Consider the following 23143-nt stretch of genomic DNA (forward strand, 5'->3'; position numbering starts at 1 on the left):
TAAAAATGCAGCTAATTAACTTCTATAATGCAGTTTACCCAGAAGACCCTAATAGTATATTGACTATACTAAGAGAGGATATTTTACCTATTACTCTCTTAGATAGCTCTCTATTACTAGGCGATTTTAATATGCATTATTCTTAGTGGGATCCCCTTAAACCTCAAAGCACTCATATAATCTATTTAATTAGCTATATAGAGAACCACTCTTTAAGGCTATTAAATAAAATAGGGGAAGGTACCTTCTATAGGCCTAATATATCTATTCCTTCCGTATTAGACTTAAGTTTTGCTACTAGTGGAATAGTAACTAAGATCAAAGACTAGTAAGTGCTACCAGACTTAGGTTCAGATTACTTTGGGGTGCTATTTACTATTAGTAAGTCGACTTATAGGCCTAGTTCTAATCCAGTCAGATTTAATACTAAAAAAGCGGACTGGGCTAAATTTATAAGCTATCTCACTAATAGCCTTGAGAATATGCCCTTTCCACTTACTAGTATACCTGGAACCCAGGAACTAGACCTATTAGCAGAAGACTTTACTAATAGAATAGTGGAAGCAGCTAGTAATAGTATTCCAAAATCTACTACTAGTCCGTATTCTAAACCCTGGTGGAATGAAGACTTAAAGACCTTACGTAAATCAATACTATACTATAGCTATAAGTATAAAGCTTCAGGGTATACTCTCTATAAATAAGAACTCCAAAATGCAAAGAATACCTATTTTAATACTATTAAAAGCACTAAACTAGCACACTGGAATAAGTTCTTAGAGAATAAAGACTCCCAGTCAATTTATAAAGCTATGAAATATACTAAGGATATTATATATCAACCTATTCCTAGTATCCTAAATAGTAATAGCTCAAATGAGCTAAAATCGACTTTCCAAGAGAAGTATAATATCTTTAGAACTGTGCTTTTCCCACCCCCTCCTAGTGCAGCACCTATTAGTCTAATAGACTATAGGCCTAGCTCAAAGTGGGACTGGCCTATTTTATCTAAAATAGAACTAGAACAAGCCTGTACTTCTAAGATAAAAGGGAAAACCCCTGGACCAGACTTAGTTACTCAAGAGATTATAGTCCACGCTTATAGAGCTTCTCCAGACATCTTTTATAGGCTATATTCCTTATTTATTAATAAGGGATACTACCCTAAAGTCTGGAAACAAGCTACTGGCTTTATTCTAAAGAAATCAGGGAAACCAAACTATTCCTTACCTAAAGCATATCGAGTTATTTCCCTACTTAATTGCTTAGGGAAGGTTTCTGAGAGAATACTAGCTAGGCGACTTAGCTATTTAGCCGAGACTAGTAACCTACTGCACTATACTCAAATGGGAGGTAGGCTCCACAAGTCAGCTATTAATACTGCTCTACTATTACAAAATGAAGTAGAATCAAATAAGTCCTATAAGCTGAAAACTAGTACTCTCTTCCTAGATATCAAAGGCGCCTTCGATCACGTATCCAAGAATAGGCTATTACAGATTATGATTAGTTTACTACTACCTACTAGCCTTATTCTATGAGTATCGTCATTCCTAGACAACCGGGTATTAAGGCTAGCTTTTGATAATAATATTAAAGTATTTAGGTCTATACTTACTAGCATTCCACAAGAGAGCCCTATATCCCCTATACTATTTCTTATCTATATCCGAGACTTATTTAAATCTGCAAATATTAAATTCAGATCCTATTTAGATAATATATCCCTTACTACCGCTTCTAAAAGTCTTAAAAAGAATATAAAGACCCTAGAACGGGAAGTAAAGGATATAGTCGATTTAGGGAAAAAGAATACTATTAGCTTTAATATAAATAAAACTGAGCTTATTCATTTTAATAATTCCAAAAATAAGCCTAGTCTAAAACTACCTAATGGGGAACTAGTTTCCCCTAGCAAAGTAGTCAAATAGCTAGGGATCTATTTCGATGAAAACCTCAGATTTAAGGAACATATAGCCTATAGGGCTTCCAAAGCAAAACAAGCCTTTTATAGGGTATAGAGACTTACAAATATATCACGCGGTTTATCCCCTTTTGTAATTAGACAGCTATATTTAGCCTGTGTTACTAGTGTAATGGACTATGGTTCTATACTATGGTGGAAGACTGAAAATAAAGCTCAGATTCGGCCTTTACAGGCTATTCAAAACCTAGCCCTAAGGAAGACTTTAGGAGTATTTAAAACTGCCCCTATTATTCCTATGGAGGTCGAATTAGCTTTAGCTCCACCTATTATAAGGCTAAACCATAGTCGACGTCGATATGCCTTCCGAATCCTTAAACTAAGTCTAAAACACCCTATTAGACTAGAGTTCGAGAAGTTCTTCCAAAGATCTAGGGATTTAGAAGTAATAGAATCTGATATAGACTCTATTTATAGTCTAAATACTAATCTAAAGCGAGATCGCTTGGCTAAAAAGTCTCAAATAGAAACTATAGTGGATTCTATTAGTAATCTAGTAGACCCTAGAGATCTAGAGACTATAAGACACTTTTACTTTGCTCCCTGGAACAGAGAAGTACCTTATAAAATCACTATATCAAAACAGCCAAAGGAAGAGACTGCTATATTATATAATCTCTATCTAAAGACTTTATATAATAATAGCTCCGTACTATCTATATATACAGACGGATCTCAGACTGAAAAAGGAATCGGAGTAGGCCTAGGGCTCGCAGTTTATAGTCACGAAACTCCTTATATTCCGGTCGTAGCTAAATATAGAGAAAGCCAGAATATAGGAGCTAGTGCTATAGTCTATAACGGAGAACTAGAAGGCGTTACTAGGGCTATTGAATACGCTAGCAGTAAAGCAAAGAGAGGGGAGCTTTTTAATATCTATATAGATAACCAAGCTGGTTTACTAAGATTAAAAACTCCGTCTAATAAACCTGGCCAAAGCCAACAGATTAGAGCTATATTAGCTACTAAGGCCCTTAAAGCTAAAGGAGCTAATATAGAACTAATCTGGGTTCCAGGGCATACAGATATAATAGGGAACGAAGAAGCTGACGAGCTAGCTAAGCTAGGCACTACTTCTCCTATATTAGAACCTGAATTAGTAAAAACCTCCTTTGCTTTCCTAGGGGTCGAAATTAATAAAGTTAAGAAACTAGAGTATAGACTACTTTTAGAATCTTATACTAAACCGAAAACCTAGCTAGAATCATATAGCAATATATATCCGTGGAAAGTAACCAGAAAAATAAACCTACCTATGGGAATACTTAGGCCTATAGCTAGTGCCTTCTTCCAGCTAAAGCTAGGCCACGGATATTTAAAGTCCTATTTATATAGGCTAAAAATAGCATCTAATAACAAATGCAAATATGGCAAAACTGAGAATGCAAAGCACCTCCTTCTATATTATATGCTATATAGAGAGGAACGTTTTAGACTATTTAGTCTATTTAAAGGGAGCTTGGAAGCTAGTGCTTTTAACCTACGGTTACTATTACATACGGAAATTGGGATATCAAATACACTAGTATTCTTAAAAGAAACTAGTATATGCACAAGAAAATGGCATATTGAGCGAAGCGTGGAAGTGGAAGAGGTGGAAGTAGTGGAAATAGGGGGGGAAATAGGAGAGGAAATAGGGGAGGAAATAGGGGAGGAAATAGGAGAGGGGGAATAGGGAAAAAAGGGAAAAGGGGAATAGGAATAGGGGAGGAATTTGCCGATTTTTACTCATTTCTTTATTTTCCTTTAAGTTTTTTTTCCAGGGGTACGTCCCCAACCATTTATTACACCTATATTGGAATTTTGGGCCTGTATATTAGCTTACTGAAACACACGGCTAGCTTAGCTGGCCGTGCTATATAGTTCTTAAACTAATAAAGCACGTTAAAAGGAAAAAAAAAAAAAAAAAAAAAAATAGAAAAAATAGAAATAAAGTTTTCTAGTTAGTTTCTTATTAGTAGAATCTTAATAGTAAATCGGGTCTATTACCTAAGTTATTTCTAAAAAGAATTCGAAGAGTTTAGTATAATAGTAGGTTATAGAGTTTTTAGCTTATATAGTAATAGCTAAGGGAATTCTAATAAAGTATCTATATTACTATTATAACTAACTTTAATATAATAAATATATTTCTTAAAAAAATTAGATAAATTAGATATTACTAGATATTTTAAGCTAGTTATAAGCTTAGAGAATTATAAGTATAATATTATATTAAAATAAATATTAAACCTGAATTTAAGAAACTTCTTCTAAATAAATATAAGATACTTTTCTATAATATATATAATATAAGCCTTAAATATATAATTATTATTTATAAGAATTCGATAAATATTATTACTTTTATATCTAATAAGATATCTTTTTATTATTTAATCTTTCTTTAGCTTCTTCTTATTTTACTTATTAACTATAAACCAGATATAGAATCTAATAATATAGAGGTAATTAATAAATAATTTATAGAAATTCTTTATTTAGAAAAGTATTATATTAAAAGTATTATAAGATTATTATATATAGAAATAAACTATAGTTTAAAATAGTTCAGGCTACTATTTACTCGGAAATTTAGAGCTCTTTAAAAGTATTTTAATAATAGTTTATAGTATTTATTTAATTCTTTTTATAGTTCTATTTATTTCCGGGTTATATAATATAAATAATTTAAAATAAACTTCGGTTTCTATAAAGTAAAGCTAAAAGGCTTTAAAAACAAATTCTTTTCTATTATCTATCTATAATTATATAATCTGTTTATAGTAAAACTTTTAAAAAAGCTTAAATTTAGCTAATAATTCGAATCTATATTTTATAATATAATACTCGATCTTTTTAATTTTATTATAATAAAAGTAAATAAAGTACTCTATACTATTTTCTATTATATATAAGAGGCTAATTATATTTATATAAATTAGTTTATTCGAATATTTTTCTAATATAATATACTTTTTATAAAATATTTTTATTATATAGCTTTTAAAGCAAGTTTTATAAATATAGAATACTAGAAGCTTATAAAGATCTATATTCTCTATTATATCTTTAAATTTAACTAGATTTTCTTTACTAAAATATTTAAACTATTTATATTATATAATATATATTTCTTTTATAATAAATACTATAAGTATTTAATATTAGAATATTTACTATATTAGTTTAAGTAAATAAAAGACTTTTTTAAAATAAGTAATATAGGCTTATTACTTTTAATATAAATTATAGATCTTCTAATTATATCTAGACTATTAGATCTATTCCTTAAATATTAAGAAATTAATATTAAAATAAAAGAGATTATATAAGATAAAGGCTATAAATATAACTAGTTTATTTTCTTTAATCTTAAAAATAGTTCTATATTTATTAAATTATACTTTTATATTTTTCTAAATAAAATCAAGATATAATAAAAGATTTATTCTAAAATTTAAATAGAAAATAATATTAAATATTTATAGCTATTTAAAATTCTTTTTTATTATCTAAACTAGTAGAACTACTATTTTTTATTATTATAATATTAAGCTATATTTATTAATATTTATAATCTAGTTAATTTCTTTATTATCTAGTAATTTAATTAACTTAAAGAATTCTTATTTATAAAATATATATTAAATAAAGCTACTATTAAAAATAAATATAGCTATAAGTAAATTAGATATAAGAAACTATAATATTTAATAGATTTTACTAGAAAGTATTAGAAACTTAATAATTAAAATACTAAAAAATATAAATAATAGAAATTTTAGAATTTAAAAAAGAAATATTTAAAGATATAGCTATATAAATAAAAATAAAACTTAAAGAAGTATCTTATAGCTATTTTATATAATTAAGGCTAGTAAAAATACTAGTAAAATAATATCTAATATAAATAAAGCTATATATTAAAATATAATTAAAATATAATTAAAATATAATTATAGACTCAGGCTTATAAATTTTTATATTATAATTAAAAGTATATATTAGTTATTAGCTTTAGTTATAAAATAGTTTTATTTTACTAAATATAATTAATCTATAAAAAGAACTACTATAACTTTTATAATTACTAATTATTAAATTAGAAAGCAGGCTCGAATTATAATATAATATATTTATAAATAGCCAGATATCTATAAATAGTTATTAAAAACTTCTTCTATTTAAAAGTAAGTTAGTTTCTAGAAAATAATTTTAATTTCTATTTTATTTCTTTCTTTTTAAAGCATTCCTCGAAAATAGCTTTTAAATAAAGATATTTAATTATATATTTTACTTTAGTATAATATAGTTTTTTATAGTATTTATATTTAATATTTGTTTTATTTCTTCCTTAATTTATATATAATAAAAAGGCAATTTAGCTAGATAATTATTATATTAGAGCCTTTTTTTTTATATAATTTATATAAATTCAAAGAGAATTATATTTATTTTAATTATATTAATAAAATTATTATAAGAGATCTAATATAATTTAAAGATATTATATATAAATAAGAGATTATCTAGATATAGTTCTACTATTTAGAATATAGGTAATTAGATACTTTTAGAAAAAAGAAATAGCTTACTATTAAGTTTTATAAATGTATTATTATATTTTATAATATTAGTATAATTATTAAAATAGAGATTAAGAAAGTTACTTTAGAAATAATTAAATATAATAATATTTTATAAGCGGAATTACTTCTTAAAAAAAATAAAGAATAACTTGAAATCGGATTCTTATATATCTTTTATAAGATTATATTTCTTTATTTTAGTATAGAGAAAAGTAATTAGACTAAGCTTATTATTTATAATACTTTTCTTTTAGATTTAGAGTTTCTTTTATTTATTAAATTAGACTTAATAAGCCTTTTATATTTTAGTAAAGAAATCTATAAATCTAACTAGTCTAAAAAGGGTTTTATTTAGAAGCTTCTAGTAAAAATAGTTCTTATTAATAAAAGTATTATTAATTCTTTAATATTAATTAATCTAATTAGATTTATTAAGTTCTGAAATAATAGTAAAAGCCGAAAAGATAAATAGTCTAGTCTCTAAAACTATTATTAAATATTATCTATTTAGTTAAATAGTTAAATATAAAGTATTTAATAAAGAAATTATTAATCCAATTTAGTTAAAATTATATAATATTTAATAATTTTTTAGTTAAAACTTTCTTATATATTTATATTTCAGGTTTTAACTTAATAACTAAAAAGAAATATAAGTAATAAAGATTTAGAGCTTAAAGAGCTTAAAGCTTTAGTATTTAGATAAATATATTTAAAAAAAGAAGGTTTAATAATTTCTGAATTAGTATAATTAGAATTAGAGTTTTAATTAAATTTAGTATTAAAGAATTCAATTAAAGTATTAATAAAAGTATATATATAGTAAGAAAATAAGTTAAGTTAGAAAAGAAATATATTTTATAATTAAGTAATTCTATAAGTTCGAGTATTTCTTAATAAGATAAATGTTTTATTTATAGGAAATATCTGCTTTAAGGCTATTTATAGCTTTTAAGCTATTAGCTCTTTAACTATTTATTTTATTATTAGTTAAATAAAACAGAGAAATTAATTAATAAAAAGAATAAATAAGTTAGAAATTAAAATATTAGAATTCTTATTAATTAAGGTTTACTAGAATTATATTATTAGGTTTATTAGTATTTTAGTATTTATATAACTTTTAAACTAATAGAAAACTCTAATATTAGAAGATTAAGAAATAAGAATAGCTTATAAGAATAATTAATTTATTAGTTTCGGAAATAAAAGAGAGGCTTATATTAATTCTTTTATATAAAGTATAAATTACTAAATAAATCCGAGAATATCTAAAGAATTATATCTATTATTTTCTAAAATAAAAAAGAAATCTAATATTTTAGTAATTTTAATAATAATTAAAAGATTTATATTCTTAATTTAATTCTATATAAAGGCTTATAAAGCCAAGTACTTTTAAATTAGAATTATCTATTTATAAAGTAATAAATTAGATTAAATAACTTAGCTTTATAAAAGTTACCGGATTTAGAACTTATTAGGTAAATATATATATAAATAAATTAGATCTTAATTAATTTTTTATAAAATAGAAGATAAATAAAGTCTATTTTATATATATATTTATATAAACTAGTTAGTTTTATATATAATTATATATATATATATAATATTATATAATTATATTTAATATTACTTATATTAGAATTAATCTAGTTAATTTCCTTTATAGAAATAGCTTTAGTAAGAAATTATATATTTTATAAATTTCGAGATATAATTACTTATTAAATTATTTTCTTTAAAAATAAAGAGATTAGCTTATAAGATATTTATTAGTAAGTAATAAAATAATAAAATAAATTAATAAGTTATAAAATTATAGTATTAAATTTAGTATAAAACTAATTTTTATTTCTTTTATAAAGTTTAGAAAAGCTTTTTTTAAATAAGAAACTCTAATAATATATAAATAATTAGTAATTTATAAGTTTAAAACTTATAATATAAATAATAATTAGTTATAATATTAAAGAACTACTAATTTCTCTAATTAATATTTATAATATTCGAGATTTATTATATATTCTTAAATTATATATAATTCTATATATATTATAAAAATTAAGTATCTTTTTCTTTTTATAGAACTGAATTATAAGTAAAAGTAATTAATAATTATTTTCTTTTTAATATAAAATAATAGCTTTATTTCTAAAAAACTAAATTTTAAATAAATATAGCTTAATTCTTTTTATTATCTAATTTATATATATAAATAAATCTTATTCTAATCTAAATATAAACTAATTAGTATTAGTTTACTAGAAATATATAATATTATTATATAATTATAAAATATTTATTATATAAATTAGTAAAGTAATTATTATTTAAAAATAAGAATTATAGTATTATAATATTAATATATACTTTCTAAATCTACTAAATCTAATAGAAACTAGCTATTAGTTAAATTACTTATATAATATAAGGTTATATAATTATTATTTATTATTTATATTTTATTACTTCTAATTACTTTTATATTATATAACTATATTATATAACTATTAATAATTATAGCTATATTAATAAAAAGAATTCAGATAATTAAAAAGAATCCGAAATAATAATAGAAATACTTTTTCTTTAAAGTTTTTTTATTTATAAAAGTTTTTTAGAATTTTATTAAAGCTTATAAGAATTATATTTAAATTATTAAAAAAAGATTTAGAATTAAGAAAGATTTATTATAAGTAAATTAGTTATAAATATTTTAAATAAATAAACTTTAATTCTTATAAATTTCTAATTTCTAAAATAAAAATATTAAATACTAGTTCTATTTAGAACTTAATAAAAATTAGATAATACTTTCCGGAATCCGATTATTCTTTAATAAGATATAATTATATTATAATAATATTAGTATTAAGAATATTAAAAAAAGTAAATAAAAAACTTATAATAATTATATATATTTTATAAAAGGCTCGAATTTCTAAAATTAAATTCTAAATAGCTATAAATATTATATTATTAGTATTTAAAATACTAATAATAGATTATATAAAAATCTTAATAATAATTTTAATAGTAAACTTAATATCTTAAAAATAGATTTTATAATATTATTTTAGGAAATTAGAAAATATCTAAATATATTAAAAAAAACTTACTTTTAGAATATTAATTTAAATAATATTTTTATTAATTTTATTAAAACAAGTAATAGAATTCTGAAGTTTAATAAACTTTTTCTAGTTTTTAAAAATCTAATTAGTAAACTTATTATTAATAATATAATACTATTTAGAATGTTTTTTAGGAAATTTCTTAAAAGTTATAATAGTATTTTTCTAGAATTAGTAAGCTTCTAATAAATAATAAGAAATCTGGAATTATATTAATTTTAATAAATATTAAAGCTAAAGAATTTACTAAAATATAAGATTTAAAATTCTTATTATAAATAATTTCTGAAATCTCGGAAATATTTATATAGGTTTCTTATATAAATATTTTATTAAATTCTTTTTATAAATTCTTTTTATAAATTCTTTTTATAAAACTATTTAGATTATTCTAATATAAAATTTAATAAATAGTATTAATTTTATAGAATAATATTTTAGTATTTTGAATTAAGCTAATTAGAATATTTAGTTTCTAATAAAATTATAATTATTAGCTAGCTTCTATATCTAAAATATATAATTACTATTTCTTTTTACTTATTTAGCTTTAATTTAATTAAGTAATTTTTATATTTATTATTTAGATTATATTAGTAAAACTACTTTTTAAAATATTAAAAATTTATTTTAATTAAATATTTTACTAGAATAAATTAATAAATCTTAAAAATAAGATTTTAAAAAAGAGATATAATTATAATATATATAGAATTATATATAATTTAAGAATATATAATAAATCTCGAATATTACAAGTATTAATTAAAGAAATTAATAAATTTTTAAATTTTTAATATTATAATTATATTATTATTTATATTATAGGCTTTAGATTTATTAATTACTAAATATATATATATATATATATATATATATTATTAGAAGCTCTTATTTAAAGAAGACTTCTCTAGACTTTATAAAAGAAATAAAGATTAGTTCTATATTAAATTTAATATTATAGTTTTATAATTTACTAATTTATTTTATTATTTTATTACTTATTAATAAATATTTTATAAAAATAAAAAATAAATAAAATAAATAAAATAATATATAATAAACCTCGAATATTAAATAAAGAAATTAATAATTCTTATATATTATTATTTTATTACTAATTATATTATAAGTTTTAAGCTTATAATTTTCTAATTATATATATATTATTAGAGCTTCTTATTTAAAAAAAGCTTTTTTGGATTTTATAAAAGAAATAAAAATTAGTTTTATATTTAATTTAATATTATAATATTATAATTTACTAATTTAATTTATAATTTTATAATTTTTAGTTATTTAATTATAAAAATATATATAAAATTTAAATAAGAAAATTTAAATACTAAACTTTATATAAACTAATATATTATTATATTAGTAGCTATATATAAATATTTCTAATTTAGCTAAAATATAATTCGAATTAGAAATATTTATATATAGCTATTAATATAATAATATTTTATTAAATAAAGAAATAAAATATATTTTTATATTTTCTTATATTTATATTCTTATATTTTTTATATTTTTATATTTTTATATTTTTATATTTTTATATTTTTATATTTTTATATTTTTATATTTTTATATTTTTATATTTTTATATTTTTATATTTTTATATTTTTATATTTTATATTTTTATATTTTTATATTTTTATATTTTTATATTTTTTATTTTTATATTTTATATTTTATATTTTTTATTTTTATTTTATATTTTATATTTTTATATTTTTATATTTTTATATTTTTATATTTTTATATTTTTATATTTTTATATTTATTTTTATATTTTTATATTTTTATATTTTTATATTTTTATATTTTTATATTTTTATATTTTTATATTTTTATATTTTTATATTTTTATATTTTTATATTTTTTTTAGCTTTATATTTTTTTTAGCTTTATATTTTTTTTAGCTTTATATTTTTTTTAGCTTTATATTTTTTTTAGCTTTATATATTTTTTTATTAAAAGCCTTTTATTTTGCTTTCTAAGCTATAAATACTATATCTATAATAATATTTAAAGCTCAATTCCTTTAATTTTATACCTGTTATATAAGAAGAAATATATAAGATAGAGTTAAAGAAAAGGCGCGGATTTTATTATCTTGTTATATATAAGGTAAAGACGGTAGGTAACAGATATTGGCTGAATTTCGCTGACCCTCTGAATGCCAACAATCTAAAACTGTAATAGGGATCACTAAAAAGGTCGCAAGTCAGGGAGCAACTCCAATTGTATTCACTGACTGAAACTTAAGGAGGGAAGTGAGTCGTGGGAGGTGCGAAGCCTTAAGGGCTTGCGTACGGACCACCCGCGCACGTGCTTACTAGCCAGGATGCCCAGGCACTCTCTGACAAAAACGAGCCTCAACACTTGGCGGCAACTTATACACTGAGTCACCACCGTCTTTGCTTCAGATTGGAGGAGGTTTCGAAGACTGACCGCCGACGTATTTAATCCGAAGAGAAACTAATTATATCTCATGAATATCGAGAACCTCAAAGTTCAAGCTCGGGCATTTGGAGATGAAATGTTCGACCTGGAAAATCTCGTGTAGTACAGAAAAGTGGTTATTCTCTCGGTGGACTAGGCTTTTTGTCTAACCAGGCAATTTCTCACTCGGAATTGCGGATCAAGTCGCTCCTATAAGGTGGAGGAATTTGGAATTTGTTCTCATCCTTCTTCCTTCCCTTCCCTTATATGCTACTTCTTGAAGCCGAAATGGCAAGCCTGACACTCGCTTGTCGGATCAGCTCTCGTGGATCCACCAAGTTACTCGCAACCCTCCTTCTTCCGGTTCCATTCACAAGGCTGTGGTACCGTAGGTTTTGTATTGAATGCAAACCGTAGGCTGCTTCGTGATACTAGGATCGGGTTCGCCTTGCCGCGAGGGGAAGTAGGTTTCATTCGTTCTAATGAGACTTTTCGCCACCGAATCTGCTGGTAACTCTGTTGGTGTTTGTCTCATCGAAGCCTTAAATCCCCAGTTTATGAAGAGTCTTCGACGGGGGAGAGAGCATTTGCAGGAAGGAATGGCAGACACCAGGGAACACTGAATATGCAGGCGATCTGCTTACGGTGCAGATGGATGTTAGCTCAGGCAGCTAGGCAAGTCGCATGCTTCATTGAGCTGCAAGGTCCACTTGCATTCCCGAATTTGAGCTCCCGAATTGATCTGAGAGGGGGTGACTGCCTCCGTCCGCAGATGTGGCGCCCGGAAGCTAGCGAAGGGAAAAGAACACCATTTGTCTCATTTGCAGGAGTGTCCGCCTACCCGTTATTCCCGTCACCGAGAAATGCCAAACAAGTCAGAGAAAAAGACGCCATCTGGCTGCCTATGGTTGTCTTGACCCAGCCACGGTCATAGCTTGGGAGCTTGGCCCTTGGAACAGATGATTGGTCAATCGCGGGTTTCCTGTAACCCTTACATGATGATTGTTCAAAATAGAGCAATTGATTGCAAAGAAGGAATTGGAAATATCGCAGGGAAGTGTGGAGATGAGAGACTGCTCGACTGCAAACTTGGGGAGCAAGGCTTGGAGCCTTTGGCCGTGGGGGCTCAGCCTGTGCAGGGCATAAATTCATGATTGAGGCTTCTTTGCAAGCCATGGGGTAGCGGCATGGTGGCATAACTTATGCAATCGCGTCGAGGGACTCTGTTTCCATAATGTACTCGTCGGCCTGGATAAAGAGTTTCTTGTCTTTGAGTCTTCTTGGAGACATTTACGGGGAACTTCTAGAGCGAGGCCTTCAAGGAAGATCATACTCTTCGTGTGAGGGATTGGAGTGGCTTGGAGTGCGCGAGTTGGACAATTCGGTCATGAATGCTGAGAGAGCCACAGTGCCGCTGCAAAGTGCAATCCCGATGCAGAAATCGTACAGCTCGAGGTAACATTGAACACTGCTTCAATTGACATGCCCTCATTGTAGTTTATGAATTGAAAATGGAGGGATCGCTGATGAGATGATCGATGTTCCAAAAGTCAGCGTCCCAATTAAGGCTAGTGAAAAAAAAATCAAAAATCAGCCAGTTCCCAGCCCCAGCCAGATTTGCGACAAGTTGAAGTTGAATGTATGAGAATACCGAGAACGCCTCCAGCCCCAGTTCGAGGCAGACGCCGATTCCCCATCCACGCATTGGAGCCTATTGAATGGCTACGTGGAAGCCTGGAAGTCGAAGCAAACTTGTCTCACATTACCCCGCCTGGGAGCAGAACTCCATGAGCGTGCAGATCTACCCAGTACAACAGAACCGAAAAGTCTGTAAATGCTCAACCCGAGCCGTAGTCCTGCAGAAAGGCTTGACGCTCTCCGCGTGAGTCAGACGCTGGTCTGAGGTTGTTCAGCCCCACCGCTCACAACCTTGGGACACTGTGAACGCGTTGTGCACTTACTAGGTACCAGAAAAGTAGCTCTGTGAATCCATTGTGAAGTTAATAGTATTGAAAGACGGGGAGCTGCAGAGAGCTGCCGGATATTTGAGGCTCTGAGCCCCCTGGTCAGCCCCAGCTTGATAAACGATCCAATCACTTCAGAGAACGCCTCGAAGGCGTCACACACCAACATGCAACAAATCAAAGTTTCACACCGAGTACCCATGAGCCTCGTTTCAGGGATTTCTTGTGCTGAACGGAGTGCAAGGAGCGAACCAACAGCAGGTACGCCCACCCTTGCCATTCGCAAAGCAATCAGGAATCGAGGCAGATCAACTCTCAAGGCTGTACACAGCCTGAAGTTATCGATCGGCCATCGTGGGGAAAGGCCAGCGATTTTCGGTGCCCGAAGAATGCCCATGTGAAAAGCAGTCCCTCAGAAGTGTTGGGGTTATCTCGGATGCCATGAATAGGAAGTCCCGCTTCACGAGTTGGCCAATAGCTGTTGTGCAGGCTTCGGGAGATTGGTTCAGGCCTCAAGAATGGAATTGCGAGAAGCTGTGAATGTAAAAGGCATCGTTTGCAGTGGCGTGAATGTGCCTCTGTGAACTTCGGTGAAGGAATTGGGGATTGGGATTTCAGGCGACAACTTGGACCTGCTGAGGATGAGGATGAGGAAGCCGAAGCCAAAGCCTCGTTGCTCATGTGACCAGCCACCACGTGACTGATTGGTGATTCCCAGCCCCCTCCTCAAAGTGACAGAATATCAGACTAGGAAGGATGTTTCGGCATCAAGCCGGGAAACCCGCTCACCAGAAATGGATTTCGAGGTTTCTTGCAAGTTTCTCGTATGCCCTTGTCGTTTTGCGCGTTGACAGTGGAATTAAAGTTATCCGCATGAGGATCGCCACTTATCGATTAGAAGATAAGACGACCGCCAACGCCACCAAAACCCTTCATGCATTGCGACGGGACGATGTCTGAAGCGCTGCAACCAAAGTCTAATTATTTGTATCAATTGATCAGATGAGGAGCAGCCGCCAAGCGCCCGACGTGGGGGTTCATCAATTGAGCGGTGGTGAGCGTCAGTGGGAGCTGGTGAGAGCTGAAGGTGTGGTGTCCGGGGAAATGGAGGGGGGTGAGATGAGACATTAGCGCGCCCTTCACATGGGACGCCGAATCAAGGCCCAGAGCATGTGACCTGGCTCCCAAGGTTGTGTGCAGGTGTTAATTGCATCGACAGATGATCGTTGCACGAGGGAGATGCCCTCCGTACTCTGCTCCGACGGCATCGGAAGATGGAGGGAGGCCAGGTCTTGTGGCCACAACGTGGCGAGCGTGATACGTATGCATGATGCCTGGGACCATCGGGTTGCCTCCAGGGAATTGGGATGGGATGAGAGGGATGTGAGGGATGGGATGGGATGGGATGCGGATACTTGGCACAACTCAATTGACAGCGGAGTCCTCGATTGCATTTGCATACTTGAGGCAATTGATGACGACGAAGGAGAGAATTGACTTCTTGTACGGCGCCGACACGTGGAGGCTCGAGGGCTGCGAATGCGGACCAGGTGAGTTTGCCCGGCTCCCACGTCGGGCGAATTGAGGCGGTGGGCTTTGTATCGGCAGCAGCCTCAATTGTTCGTTTCGGTGGGCGGCTGCATTGGAACGTCGATAATGCCTGCGGAGGCGTGTCGGATCAATTGGATTCCTGGACGGGCGAAACGAAGTGTGCAACGCATTGAATTGAATTGGGACGGAGTTTCTGGCTGGGTTGGCGCTGCGAGCCAAAGGCATTCGCCGCTTTCAATTGATTGACAGACAGACAGACAGACAGAATTGGAAGCCGCGGCCCAATTGCACACGACCACAACTCTCGGGCAGCTGAGTTCGCATTCCGGGGCGAGAGCACCGCATCGATTGAAGCGAATGGTGGTGGTGGTGACGAGCAAAGGCATGGGAGACGAACGCACGAATTCACTAATCGGTGCGGTGCGGCTTCTAGCTTCTAGCTTCTACATAGTAGCAAGCTTAGCAAGCCTCTGGCTCCTCATGATGCTGGCCTTGCGAACGGTGAAGCCTTACGAAGGGTGAGGCCCGACGTTGATGAAACTAGGCCCCAATGCAGCTTAGCGGCAACCGGACTAGCCTCGCCCTCGCACTTGCCACAAATGACTCACTCGCGAAATATCTTGCTAGTTGCGAACTCTGGACTGGCACTTGCACTGGCACTGGCACTGGCACTGGCACTGGCACTGGCCTCCGGGTCGATCCTCAGCCAATGTTCTGATTCCCAAGGTCTCTGGCACTCCCTCTCCCACTCTCATTCTTACTACTCACTCTCCCTCTCCCACCCCTTACCAATCCTCGAGCCTTCGGACGATTGTTGATTGAGCGAAACCCAATGGCCCCCGCGACCGCCCCCCTTTCGCGACCGCAGACACCCTCTGCTGCTGGAGGCCAGCTGGATGCCACTGCCGCCCCATTGGCCAATGGCCCCCTTCTGCTGCATTCTCCCTGCCTGAACGCGTTGGCCTTTCGCGCCCCTCTCCCTCCTCCACCCCCCCCAAAACACAGCCGCCTTCACAAACAAAAAGGATTCGCGATTCCACCCAACCAAGCGTCGCCTCACCCCCAATCCCCAATTAACCGCTGCCTAACCCGCAATAAACACACTCAGAGGAGCGAGACATTGGGCCGACCGTCAGACTGACTCAAGGCAGCCCTTTCACTCCCTCCGTCGCGGGAGCAGAAGCCAGGTGCGAGGTTGGTGGGTTGCATAATTTGGTCATACGGCGGCTTATATCACGAGGGGAGTCATCTACCACACCTCTGCCTGCCAACAGGTACCAGTCACTCGTGCGCTGCCACGGCTACAGCCACTGCCACTCAACCTCCCCCCCCCTCCCTAATACCGTCCTTCCTATTTATTCTTGCCCACTCTCGCGCTCTTCTTATTTCCTACCCTCCCCTCTGTCATTCCTGCAACATTGATTCGCATTCCTTTACGCATTCACCGTCGCCATTCATTCAATCGACCGACCTCCACGGCCTTCGCTCGCATTGACTGGAATCCGGATCTCACAAAGAACCGAGCTGACATCTCAGCTGACCAAGACAGTCAACCTTCAGCCCGGCCAACTCGATCTCCACAAACTCCGAATACATATTAGAAGACAAAGACCCCAAGCGGACTTAAGAGCAATCCACTTCCGTGCCATAGATCGGAAGTCGCCACAGCATTCACGAAGTATCTGGGGGAGGCGCAAACAAACGAGAGATGGATGACAAAACATCGTCAAGACTGCAGCCTTCCACTACCTTCGATGACTCTTTCCAATCGACTACACATTCAGTCGTCCGTCCATTGACTTCTTCTCCAACCTACCCATCAACAACATTCAACACGTACTTTCCTGCCATCAATCAGCGTGTCAGTATGGAACCCAAGGACACTTTCGATCCCCGCAACAACTTGCTCTCTCCGCCAGAACCAACTCCTCAAGACAGTTTCTCGCGCTCATTCTCAACATCCTCGATGGACTTCAAGATGGCGGGACCAGCAATGTCAATTGTCAAGGCTCAGCAGCCGATGACGCCTCCCATCTCACCAGCATCGAAGAACTCCCTCCCTGAAGTTTCTCCCTCCACCGAGGTTCGAGACCCAATCCTCTATCCAAATCCGGATCCCTCGCCACAATCACCTCTTTTCAGAGTCAACGACACCCTTCGAGTGGTTGATGAGCATGTGGCCGCTAGGGAACCAACACCTTTTCGCAGCGTCTCGCCTCCGCGGCACAGCGAATACCAGCTCGCCCTCGAGTTCAAATCACAAATGGGGCGAGCCTTCCTTAGCAATCCCCGACTCTGGGCTCAACGAGAATTGGCCCAACTGAGGGAGGATAACGCACTGAAGTTGGGAGGTAGACGATATACCACAATTGCTCCTGCGACAGGTGGCATTCGCAAACAGTTCGGCTCCAAGCCTGTCCGCCAACCCGGAGCGAAGAATGGTGTATCGAAACCACCACGAGTACCCAAGCCATTGACCGGCGCTCGTGGTGCCACTCCGGACTCTACTAAGAGAGTTGCTCGAGAAGACAAGGACTTCAGCTCTCTTCCAGATTACTGCCCGCCACTCGGGAGCCTCCCCAACAAGCCCAACTCTCTCAAGGTTGATTGGAAAGGCGCTCCAATTGACCTTAGACACGATCCACACTTTCATCTCCTCCATCCTGATGAGGTTGCCCTCGCAGCCAATCTCCGTCTCGACTGTGCCACATATCTCACTTCCAAGCGTCGGATCTTCATCAAGAGAATCGAAGCCTACAGGATTGGCAAGGAGTTTCGGAAGACAGATGCCCAGCAGGCTTGCAAGATCGACGTCAATAAAGCCAGCAAACTCTGGCAAGCATTTGATAAGGTCGGATGGTTGAACGCCAAATGGATTGTGAAGTACGTCTGAAGGGATAATGACGGTGGCGTCATCGATTCAACGGCTGGTCCTCACGACGCCCCCCGAACAGCGCCCACACGACGAGACTACGAAACTGATGATTTTCTTTCACGGCCTCTCTCGACTCTCAAACTGCATTGCGACGGTTATTCGCATTGGGTTGGGTCGATTCATTCAACCTGGATCCGGACTACACACTTTTCATTTGTCATGGCCTGGATCAGGAAGGGACTAGGGGATCTGCTTTATTCAGAGGAGCCAGACGTTGCATTGCATTTGCATTGGGTTTGCTGATACCCAGAGCCCGCCCAGCTCCACTCTCGTTCCCAGGCATTTCTTTTCCGCCTTGGGAGGTTCGTTGCATTTTGGGATACAGGGAGGTCGGTTATGTTAGGCGCTTTGCTTTTTCTGCTTGGGATGGTCTGGCTAGACCTGGCCTTCGGATTTAGGGGTTAGCATGGTTGGGATACGGATTATGCAGGATGACTTGGAGGATTTATGGGTATGTGGATGTTTAGTCCTAGCTTGGACACCAGCATAGAGCCCTACATACATAGTTTGCCAGACTCAATTCTTAATTCCCAGGCATTGTGTCGTCATGCAATTACTGTTTTCACTTGGCTCTTGGAGGTGAATCGTGACTTTTTCCTCGCTCGCTCCATGTTTGGGGTATGTGAATTGACGTCTGAATTACCCCGCGGTATACGCGCGGCACAATTCAGGGTGTTGGACCGGTGAGTAATCTTTCGGAGTCGGAATCAGACCGCCTGGGCACTAACCCCTGAATCCACCTACTTCGCTTCATATCGACATCCGCTCCACTTTGGAGTTAATAATATTTGTGCTTAATACTTTGCCGAAAGCTAAACACAGGGCGGGGGCGGTACTCCCAACTTCACTTGGCACAACAAACACCCCCACATTTAATCATTCAGTCAACCACCTCCCATTCTCTGAATATTCTCTAAATCTTCCCTTCTTAAAACGCTGTTCTAGATTTCTAGATACCTATCAATGATACTATGGTATGATTGAAGACGAGAAGTGAACCATTTCGTCAATCAAGTGAAATCATAAACTATCAATGCCTGCGTTCCTGTCCCGCTCTCTTTCAACACAATTACCATCTCGTCATCAAAGCCCACCCACCGCTTCCTCTCTTCGATCTCCTCTTCATATCTCTCTCTCTGCGTTTCCCTCCCTCCCTCTATCTCTCCCTTCCCCCTTAACGACGTCGTGGATTTCGCTTCTGGCCTGACCCTCACACTCCTATCCTCTAACCTCTTTCCCCTCTTCCCCGAGGCGAAAATATTCGATTGGGACGCAGAGGACGAGCCTGAACTCGAACTCAACCCACCTTCTAATTCCCAGACAAGCAGTTCGTTGCCTCGAGTACTAACGCTAACCGCCTTTCCTCTTGGCGTTATCTCCGCAGAAGAGACAGAGGACGTGTGGCCCCACAACCTAGTTCCTGGGGTAATGGCGAGCGATGAGGCTGTCGAGGTGCAGAGATAGAGTGTGAGTGTGTTGTCCGGGTGTGTTGCGAGGATGTAGGGGTGGGAATAGCTTAGTGTAGTTGGGCGGGACCCCCCTCCAAGTCCGTTGGAGGAGACTATCTGGGTCGGGGTTGAGGTTCCTGAAGATGGCGAAGAAGTGGATGGGGAGAGCAAAGAGGAGAATCCTTGCGGAAGAGCGGAGGTGAGGCGCGAGGATTTTATGAGGCCGGTGACTGGGGAGAGGTGTAGTTCTTGCAAGCCGATGGTGTACCCTGAGAGGTAGGTGGGGAGGGAGTAGGCTATTGAGGCGATTATTGTTGATGTGGTTGTGCGGATTGAGAGGGACAAGGGCGGCCACGAGGTATGCGACTTTAACGCAGCGAGGAGGCGAGGTCGTGGTGGTTGCTCGAGAGGTGACCCTTCTAGCTGCAGTGGAGGAGTTGCCGGTTCCTCTGTTGCCGCTGCTGAAGTTTCCAAACCTAGGCCGCCGTCCTCTTCTACGGGTGGCGGTGCAGTAAACGAGTACAAAGACAACAGCTGGCGTTCCGTGATCGTAAGAATATAGGGATTTGCGTATGCTACCGCACTTAGAATCCCATTGCTTGAGGCGGGGCGTCTGTAGTTCCTCTTGAATACCTTTTCCGCAACATCCAGACCCCAGGTTCCCCACCCACCATCCATAAATCCGAGGGCAATTCCAAGTGATCCAGTCCGTGATTCCTGCTCGTCAACTGCAAGGCAGGTAGGAATACCCTCCCCTCCCAGCGAACAAGTGGCAATAAGCTTTTTCCCCTTCAAATCCCAAGCCCTCAACCCATCCTCTTTATCCGCAGTGACAACTATCCCTTCGACCAGCCGAACCAACATAGAAGGAACACTTGGGCGATCCGCTACACGGATTTCCTGGACTTCGCAGGCCCCCACACTCCAATTGTACCTCAACTTATATTGTCTCTTCCAGTTGGTCTCTTCGCCTTCTTTGCGATTTAATAATGTATTATCATCCAGCCATTTACTCCTCCTTGAAGAGAAATGTAGTGCTTCATCTGGAGCTGTCCGCATGCCTGGTATTCTCAGCGCACGCGGGAGCACAAAACGATTATAATACAGGTTTTTCCATATTTGGGCGTCTCCTGCAAGTCTATAGAAGCGGTGGGAGAGTCGCTGACATCGCAGGAGGGAGGAGATGGGAAGGTCATGCAGAATGCGAATTAAGAGCTCGTCTGAAAGGTCCGAGAGGCGGTCAAGAGAATGCCGCGTGCGTGTTCTTTTGGATACTGGGTGAGCCGTACGCTCACCAGCACTTGAGCGGCGGCGTTTTGGAGGCATGGTGCTGGAGTGGAAAAGCACGGGAGGGGGATATTTGGATCGATGTTGATTCGGGAACCTCTTATCAGCACGTGAGGATCAATGCCTCCGTGGAAGCCTCGGCCCATCGCATCCCAGCCTCTTTGACCAAGACACGAAATCTCACGCGTCAACGACAACGACAACGACATCTCCATCCTCACTTTCCCTCCCACCGAGCCATCACCAACATTGCCAACTTGCCCAACGGCACGATGGGCGAGCGCCTCGAAATCGCAGCTCAAAAAGCAACCATTCAAGACATCCTCTGCCTCCCTCCCAAATGGCTCTCTCTGTACTCAAACTTCATAACGAAAAACCAATCCTCGGTCACCTCAATAGAATCCGCTCTCCGTTCCCTAACGTACATAATACCCGGCCGCTTTCGCGATGCAGAATTAGCATCTGAATCTCTGCACTCCTCCATCCAACTTCTCTCCTTATACCACGACACCTTACTTCTCAGAGCGATGTCAAAACTACCTGGTGCACCAGCACAGCAAAGTCCACACAATAGATACACGAAGTTCTGGATCCAAAAATCGAACTTCTACCGTCGGGTAGCGATGACATTAAGTGTCGTGCAATACACCGAGCTGTTATGGGAGATGATGGCTAAGCGCAAGGGTGAGAAGGTGCGCTGGCGCATCGCCATTGTTCTCGAGATCGTCAAAGCAGTGTGCCGACTTTTGCTTATGCGGATCACGAATTCTCGACCGTTGGTATCACCGCCCTTGCCGGAGAGAGAGGTGATCCCTGAGGAGGCAGTCGAGGAGGAGGAAGAGGAAGATGGGTTTAGAGATGAGGGATTCCATGAGGAGAGGGAGAGGCCAGTTAAGGAGAAGGAGTACAAGATGAAGAGGACGGGGATGAGTTTACCGGTACTACCGAACCCGAGCGATATCTCGACTTATCTGCTGTCGAAAGTTCTTACTGCAGATGACATCAAAGCCGCGCCTTCCCTTCTCAATTCTACCAGAGGCTCAGCACAGCTTGCTGAAATCCTGTATATTTTACAGCCGGTAATCTACGCGGTGGCATTGTCTCGCAGCAAAGACAAGCGCAACTGGCAGCCCTGGTTACTAGGTCTCAGCATTGAGTATGCGGCGAGGCAGTTGAGAAAAGATGGCTTGAGGACGACGAGTCTTGAGAGGGAGCAATGGGCCAAGCGAGGGTGGGCGATGGGATGGTGGGCTATGAGAGGCGCGTTTTATGAGAACGTGACGAAGGGATTTCTGCATAAGACTTCGGACAGGTTACCTTCGTTGATCTCGGGCGTCTTGGATGATTACTTATATCTTTGGGATGGTTATTACTTCAGTACTAGTTCTAATTGATAGAGATAGAGGACAAAGAATGCCACCAGCAGTATAAATCTGTTTGATTTCACTTGGCTGCAGAGCTTGTTAATTACACTCTAAGTACAACGCAAACCCCGAGAGCTGAAGAAAGGAAAAGAAAGATTTCTGGATGAAGTGATTTCATTCATTCATAGGACCACCATATTTTCCATAAAAGTATAATATTTTCATCCCATGTTTGGATAAGGCTGATCAAAAGGGAGGCTTCGATTATGTCAGCGTGTAGCCTCGTTTGGACTCGTGCGCCATTTGTGATAACGATTCGAATTCGTGCGATAAAGACATCTTTCAAACTCAACCCCTCCATTTTGCTTCTCTTGCAAGGTGTGTACCGCCAAGTCTATTGCACCAAAGCCTATCGGTGCAGTGACAGTGTCCTGCAAGATCGCGAG

At 35.6% G+C, this 23143-nt stretch overlaps 4 protein-coding genes across 4 annotated transcripts; 3 read left to right on the forward strand and 1 right to left on the reverse strand.

Moving 5' to 3' along the window:
• The first annotated feature begins 13116 nt into the window (after nucleotides 1–13116).
• Nucleotides 13117–13906, forward strand: K444DRAFT_610127 (uncharacterized protein). The gene has a single exon (XM_024879688.1). The coding sequence runs from the start codon at nucleotides 13383–13385 to the stop codon at nucleotides 13605–13607; it is 225 nt and encodes a 74-aa protein (XP_024740198.1). The 5' UTR covers nucleotides 13117–13382; the 3' UTR covers nucleotides 13608–13906.
• Nucleotides 13907–17530: 3624 nt separating this feature from the next.
• K444DRAFT_523100 (putative SWIRM domain-containing protein) lies at nucleotides 17531–18556 on the forward strand (the record flags this gene model as incomplete). Its single annotated transcript, XM_024874258.1, has 1 exon — nucleotides 17531–18556. One exon carries the CDS (start codon nucleotides 17531–17533, stop codon nucleotides 18554–18556), a length of 1026 nt encoding a protein of 341 aa, XP_024740199.1.
• An 896-nt stretch (nucleotides 18557–19452) lies between these two features.
• K444DRAFT_610129 (uncharacterized protein) lies at nucleotides 19453–21396 on the reverse strand. Its single transcript, XM_024879689.1, has one exon. The coding sequence runs from the start codon at nucleotides 21370–21372 to the stop codon at nucleotides 19609–19611; it is 1764 nt and encodes a 587-aa protein (XP_024740200.1). The 5' UTR covers nucleotides 21373–21396; the 3' UTR covers nucleotides 19453–19608.
• Nucleotides 21397–21507: 111 nt separating this feature from the next.
• K444DRAFT_610130 (peroxisomal membrane protein) lies at nucleotides 21508–22843 on the forward strand. Its single transcript, XM_024879690.1, has one exon. The coding sequence runs from the start codon at nucleotides 21606–21608 to the stop codon at nucleotides 22725–22727; it is 1122 nt and encodes a 373-aa protein (XP_024740201.1). The 5' UTR covers nucleotides 21508–21605; the 3' UTR covers nucleotides 22728–22843.
• The last annotated feature ends 300 nt before the right edge of the window (nucleotides 22844–23143 follow it).

This window comes from Hyaloscypha bicolor (assembly GCF_002865645.1).
Source record: "Hyaloscypha bicolor E unplaced genomic scaffold K444scaffold_52, whole genome shotgun sequence".
NCBI classification, from domain to species: domain Eukaryota; kingdom Fungi; phylum Ascomycota; class Leotiomycetes; order Helotiales; family Hyaloscyphaceae; genus Hyaloscypha; species Hyaloscypha bicolor.

Excerpts from the sequence above, each read along its gene's own strand:
- K444DRAFT_610127 (XM_024879688.1), top strand. The coding sequence starts at position 13,383 with ATGTACTCGTCGGCCTGGATAAAGAGTTTCTTGTCTTTGAGTCTTCTT.
- K444DRAFT_610129 (XM_024879689.1), bottom strand. The coding sequence starts at position 21,372 with ATGCCTCCAAAACGCCGCCGCTCAAGTGCTGGTGAGCGTACGGCTCAC.
- K444DRAFT_610130 (XM_024879690.1), top strand. The coding sequence starts at position 21,606 with ATGGGCGAGCGCCTCGAAATCGCAGCTCAAAAAGCAACCATTCAAGAC.